A 6491-nucleotide genomic window follows, 5' to 3' on the forward strand; every position below is an offset into this window, starting at 1 on the left:
TCCAGCCCTTAGCACCCACTTCATTTCAGACATTTGCTTTTGCATTCAGGACAGCCAGCTACATTCTCTCCCTGAATTCCTTTCCTCATCCTACTGCCTTTTTTAGGGGCAGGGCAGGTTGTTGCATTTATGTGGTTTAGTATTTTAATGTTGTTTTTTCTTTTCTTTTTTCTTCTTTTGGTTACCACAGCAGAATCCAAGAAGAAGAAAAAGGAAGGCAAGAAACAGGAGAAGATGTTGGACTAAAAGACAGCAAGCTGGGAAGTACATGAAAAGGACATCAGCAAACGTGATCAGTTAACAGTTTTATTTACATCAACTGTAGGGGTTCTATCCTGAAGTTATTTATAGCTTAATTATACAATAGGCATAAAGGAAAAAAAAGAACTTTTTTTATAGTAGTATTTTTTCATGTGTAACCATAACATTGTTAGGTGCCTGTATTAAAAGACTGTAATTCCATTTAGAAATTTATTTCTCTTATACAATGAACAATATGTAAAAGCTTAATGTCCATTTTTCAAAGTCATGCACAATTTTAGGTCTAAAACCAACAATCTTTATATATTTTTTTTCTTTTGGTGGGAGTTAAGATTTCATGATGACTGAGTAAATACATTCTCAGGTTAGGTGCCCTCCCCACCCCCTTTTCAAATTTGAACTTTTTCCTAGGCAAAATAAAATTGAGTTCCTCTGCCCATTTATTATAGGGAGAAAGGTCATCTTTTCAGCCAATGAGCTCTTCTTTGCTTTTAGTCAGTTAAAAGAGTAAAGGTCAATAATCTTAAACCTTCTCCTATGCTCTGGACCAAATGCTGTTTTTTTTTAAAGCAAAAATATTTTGTATTAGAAATGGTCTCCTATTTTGGCAGCAATGTTTGTTTTCTAGAGAAAAGAGATTTTTTCATTTGAAAAACTGCTAGGAAGAAAAATATGCTCTTTTGTGAAATAATTCACTTCCATAACCCTCCCCTACCTCCCACCATATTGCCCCAGTCGACTCCACCCAGTCTGATCTATTAGCAATGACGATTTTTCACTTAGATCTAGTTAAAAGATTTCCGTGCATGAGCAGAAGATTTTTTTAAAGCGATGCTCTTTTCCTTTACACCAATTATTGGAAAGCATGGTTAGTTTGGTGCTATTGGCCTCAAGCAAGGCCACATATAGGACTGGCTTTGGGGAATAGGAAAGAAGGAATTACATTTTTGATGGAAAGGTTTACAATTGCAAAGCACATACCAGTCCTGGGGCAACTGTGAGAAATGAGAGTGTGAGCCCTGTGTCTATGCCAGGCTATTTGGTTCCAATAGATATCATGTGAGTGCCAAAGACCATCTGTGTAGCACCTTTATCTCTTGGCCCTGCAAGGGACTTTTATAAAGGAAGCAGAGCTATAATTAGGAATTTAGGGGCCCAGGGAAAACAGCACAAACTGTATCCCCCAATAAACCATGTAATTCATTATATGCAAATAAGAAAACAAGTAATCAGGACAAAGTCAGTTGAAAAGGGGGAGTTAGTTACCACACTTGCTCACAGATGGGTGCTATTAACATTACCTGTGAACTTGTAGCCTCCTATTTTAAGTTTTTTGTCATGTTAACTAGGTAGTTATAAGTTCCTAGTTAGTAATTTCTTATTTCTAGCTGCAGGAGTGTGTGTGTTAAATCTTTGTATTCTCTAAATATTGGTGCCCTGGAGCAAAGCCTCAATCATACCATCTCAGTTATGTCTCTGAATGGAAGATTTCTCTGATTCTATGAGAGATAGAAAGTAGTTAGGTGTTGGCTAAGTTCAAAGTATCAAGCTTACCATTATCAACTATTCTGTAAGGCAAAAGATTAAAATTATTACAATGCTTATTTTAAGGAAGGAATACATATATCTATATCTCTCTATGTATGTCAGTATTCTCAAAAGGGCATGAGATCAATTCACAGAATAGTTTCATTGGTTCTACCACTGGTCTGGCCCATCTCATGCTAAATTCTTGGCAAAGTCCTTCTGTTAGGGGGGCTGTGCTCAATTCTGCCTCAAAACTAAATGCCAACCTACAAAACTAATTAGAAAGAGGCAAGGGCCATGCATTGAGATTGATTTCCACTTAATAAAAACAGAATGCCTTAGATGATATAAATGATAGCCAGATGCATAGGAATTGATATCTTTTTTCAGGCCAACCCTAATCAAAGGGGGAAAATATGCATGGGGGGTAGAGGGATGAGGTGAAAGAAATTTATTGCATCCAACTGTCTGTTGGCTATTCAAGATTCCACACAACTGAATGCTGGGAGTGATAGAAGGAGCGACACTACATTCTATTAGCTTGTTATTAGCATTGCTTCTCCATTAGCATTTACTACGGGTACTGGCCAAAAACAACGGCCCATGAATTATTAATGAGTCAGAACAAGTTCTCTCAAGTGACAGACAGCCTGGTAAATATCCATGCCACATTCCTATATTGACAGGACATTATGAGAAGCCAAAGAAATGCAGGAGATTTCTGTTGTTTTATCTCCAGCCCTTAACAAACCATATAATTGACCCTCTGATTCTCTCCCTTGTCATGGAAAAAAGGTCAGTTTGTATAGCAGGGCTGTAATCTCAGTTGCATATGTGTGAAATTAGATTTCCTTCCAACTGCCGTAACAATTCTACCAAAACTGGCTTTCTCTGACTTGCTAAATCATAATGAGAAACTGAGGAGGTAAGGATGAAAAAGACTAAGCTCCAAACATGGATGATTATTGCATTTGGTGGTGGTGGTGGTGAAACAACAGATGATCCCCACAGACCTAGGAGTCTCAGAGAACACCAGGGGAAACCCTTTCTCCAAACCCTTTTCATTTCATGTGAGTTTAAACCTGCTAATCCTGGAGGGAAGGAGTGGTGATACAGAAAGAACTCTGCTAGATTTCCTTATGTATTTCAGGGGTTTCCATTCAAGTATTTGCCAGTTGCATGAGTGGAAGAATATGGTAGACATGAGGCTTTCTCACAAAACCTTCTGGCAAGTTAAATAGAGAATCCCTATTAAAGGGTCCCAGTAATCATGCCTTAGTATTCAGGAGGGGTGCTATCCCTTGACTACTTCTAACACATCTACTTTCTTAGTTATTTGGACATACCATGAAGAAATATGACTGCTCCATCCCAATTTGTGCAGGTTGTGAGGAATAAAAAGAAAGGATTCATTGAAATGAGGCCCTTATGTTAGGGCAGTTGGTGGCAAATTTCACAAAGGTCTAAGAGATGATATATAGAATTCCCAGTCACTGAAGTGCTATCAAAGGATGGTTCTTTGAGATAGTGTAAATCCTTGAAACCATTTCCGTCTAGAATCATATAGGGAGTTGAAAGACTATATAACCGATGGGAAAGAATCTGATTACTTAGGAAGAAGCGAAAAATTCACTTTCAAGAAGAGCTTTCTCTGGCCTCCCTTCTAGGATACCACATTAAGAAATAACTAGAAGAAAACTCCATCTCATTATCCAAGTTCAGGACTACAGGGATAGAGAGTCATGCTTAGGTTTGTTTTGGGACTCAAAGGTTGGAAGACGACTTTGTAGAAAATGTGGATTGCTTTTAAACCAAGGAGAACTACAGAAAAGAGTGGTAGTGAGTCCTTGGATAGTGCTTAATTTCGTTATGCATTCATTTGAAAGCAATTGAAATCTGGCTCTTACTGTTGTCAATTTTGACCCATAAGTATTTCAAAGTCACTGGGGGCAATGAATGAAATCCTTAAAGTAAAGGTATAGATTTATTAGCCCTCCTAAAGCATTGATTTCTAGTTCACTATTATCTAACCTAAGGAGAGCCGGAATTAATCACCTTATGGAATCTTTAAATGTTTGAGTGACTGGGAAAGGCTACACAACTTTTTTTCTTTAACAAAGATAATTCAGTTGGCATTAGCTTCTTAAGCGAAGAGAAAAAGAATTAAGGAGACTTTTTTTGGGGTGTGATGATTTATGAGGGAAAGAGAGAAGAATATTTTCCCTCAGATTATATAGTTATAACATTATTTCCATCTGAAAAAATCAAAACTTTACTAAAATGCTGTACATGGTTCTAGTTTGCTAAATGGGATGAAGGCAAAGAATTTCTCCCTTCTTAATCTTCTTCCATAATGACAAGGTCAGGAAGTACGTCCTGAAAGTAGTTTTTCAAGGCACTGATTCCAGATTTAAAAGAGGCTATTGATTTCTTCCAATGAGTTTGCTCAAGAGGGAAGGTCCTGAGTCTGTAGCAAGTAGTGCCTACCTCATACTTGTCTGGCTTCCAGGGGAAGGACAGTGTGGAGGACACTTTGAAGAGGGTGACTAATAATGTCCCCTTGCTACAGTAATCTCTCTCTCTTATTGCTCCCAGTCACCCATTATGCCAAGTAGAAACCAAAGTTAAAATATGCCCTCAGGGTGACCTGGCAGTGCCTGGGCAGGGTAGCCAATGAAATATCTCAGTTCAAGAATGTTTTCATGTGAGGAAATGGTGGTCTAAATGACTTTTCTGTTTGAGAAGGCAAAAAAATCAACAAATCTTCCACTCTCTGCACCCACAACTTTGCTCTTATAGCTTAAAATAAGAAAATATGTTCAAATAAAAACTTAACAGGCACAAAAGATTGATGAATCTCATGTATATACCTATTAAACACTATAGTCAAGTTACTCATGGGATTGGGTGAAGTTTTTAAAATTTTTTTTGTATATTGATTGTTAGAAGAATATTATCTTTTGGTCTTTAAAAATCTGCATGAAAGCCATATATCTGCATAATAGAATAAAAACATGAATAATCCTGATATAATATCCCTAATGGTTTCCTAGCCTCCTGTGATGGTGGGATGCCTTAGAGAATGTACACATCTGTTGATTGTATCTATCTACTTGACTTGCTCTTAGTGGAGATAAAAAATAAAAAAAATAAACTAATCAAAGAGAACTTGGCTATTGTCTTTTGACTGTCAAAACTATTGGACAGAATACAAATTCTCTTCTAAGAGTTTTCTAAAATCCTGAATTATAGTAATACCTCAGTCATTCTCAATGGTCATGGGTTTGGCAGTCTGGATAGGTCAAATTGATGCTTAATCCTTTCAGTGCAAAAATATTTTTATTTTACTCATTTGATAAAAAATGGAATAGTGGTAAATATTATGTAGTACCACACTTTTACAAACAGATTATGCTGAACGTGATTTAAAACTTTCCTCGATGACTAATTGTCTTGGTGACCATCAGTTATTGTACTGGAAATGAAGGGGATCTGGATGGTGTGGGAAGTTGATTGAATACTGAATAGGTCCAGAAACCATGGGATGCCTTAGAATTTGATTCCTTCTCCAATTTCATACTGTCAGTCTCACTTATCAAGGGGACATGAAGAATATGTAGCTGAATCACCTTCCCTCCAGTGTAACATGGCTGCCTTTCTGCAGAATTAATTTGTTAATCAAAGGCTGAGTAGCCTTCTCCTATACAATTATCTCACTTGCCAAAACCATCATCCTTGTATTTATAAGTGCCTTTCGGAGTAATAACATGGGGTAATTGAAAGAATTTGCTTTTGTAGTCAGAAGACACCTGTTGTCAATTTCAGCTTTTGACACAGTAGCTGTTTGACTATAGGCGAGTCAAATCACCTCTCACAGACTGATTCCTTATTGAAAAAAATGGAGACAATAATTTTTTGTACTTATCTCAGAGCTGTTGTGAAGAAGAAATACAATAGATACATTAGATTATGTAAAAACTTTGCCCACATAGTCATTAAACTATGGCGGGTTGGTAAGCTTTGTCATCTTGCTTTTCTGACTCACTTGCCTAAACTTATTGATGGAGTACAGAAAAAGGATATCTCAGATCAATTTGAAGACTTGGGGTTGTGTATTTAAGGAGGTCCTATTTTAAAAATGAAACATTCTTCCTCCTTTTTGATCATTCTCTTTTCCCTCTGCATCATTTGAAAAAAAAGTACTTCTGAAAACATAATAGCTAAGAGCAATTTTCTTCTAATCCTTCTTAATGTTTGGCTTTTATAGGTCCAAGCCACACCACAATTTTAATGTTATAATGGTATTGAAAGACTTGCAAGGTGCCTGATGGTTAGATCAGTTCTCTAACTCTTATTAAATCTCTTCTGTGATTTTTTTTAAAATTTTAAACAGAATCCTGTCTACAGGTTGATTCAATGAAGTAACACTGGCATCTTTCAAACACACACACACACACACACACACACAAACACACTCAAGTTAATTGACTTACCCATAGCTTGTACTCCTTAGTGACCATTGACAAGTCACTTAACTACTAAGGGCCCCAGCCCATTTTTTAAGAATAGAAGTTATACAAAACCTAGCAGCAAGAGATAGAAAGAAATATCTCATGTAGAGTAACCGTAGGCAACATAAAATATGTGGTGTTCTACCTGCCAAGACAAATCCAGGAACTATATGAACACACTTGCAAAACACT

General features: G+C 36.9%; 1 protein-coding gene across 2 annotated transcripts in view; it reads left to right on the forward strand.

The window, feature by feature from the left end:
- Positions 1-4968, forward strand: part of PTN (pleiotrophin) — a 128960-nt gene extending 123992 nt beyond the window's left edge. For both annotated transcript variants that reach the window (XM_036759866.1, XM_036759867.1), the window contains exon 5: positions 191-4968. In XM_036759866.1, coding sequence (XP_036615761.1) covers positions 191-246 — 56 coding nt within the window. In that variant the 3' untranslated portion in view covers positions 247-4968. The remainder of the gene's footprint in view (positions 1-190) is intronic.
- Positions 4969-6491: the final 1523 nt, after the last annotated feature.

Source organism: Trichosurus vulpecula, chromosome 5 (genome assembly GCF_011100635.1).
Source record: "Trichosurus vulpecula isolate mTriVul1 chromosome 5, mTriVul1.pri, whole genome shotgun sequence".
NCBI classification, from domain to species: domain Eukaryota; kingdom Metazoa; phylum Chordata; class Mammalia; order Diprotodontia; family Phalangeridae; genus Trichosurus; species Trichosurus vulpecula.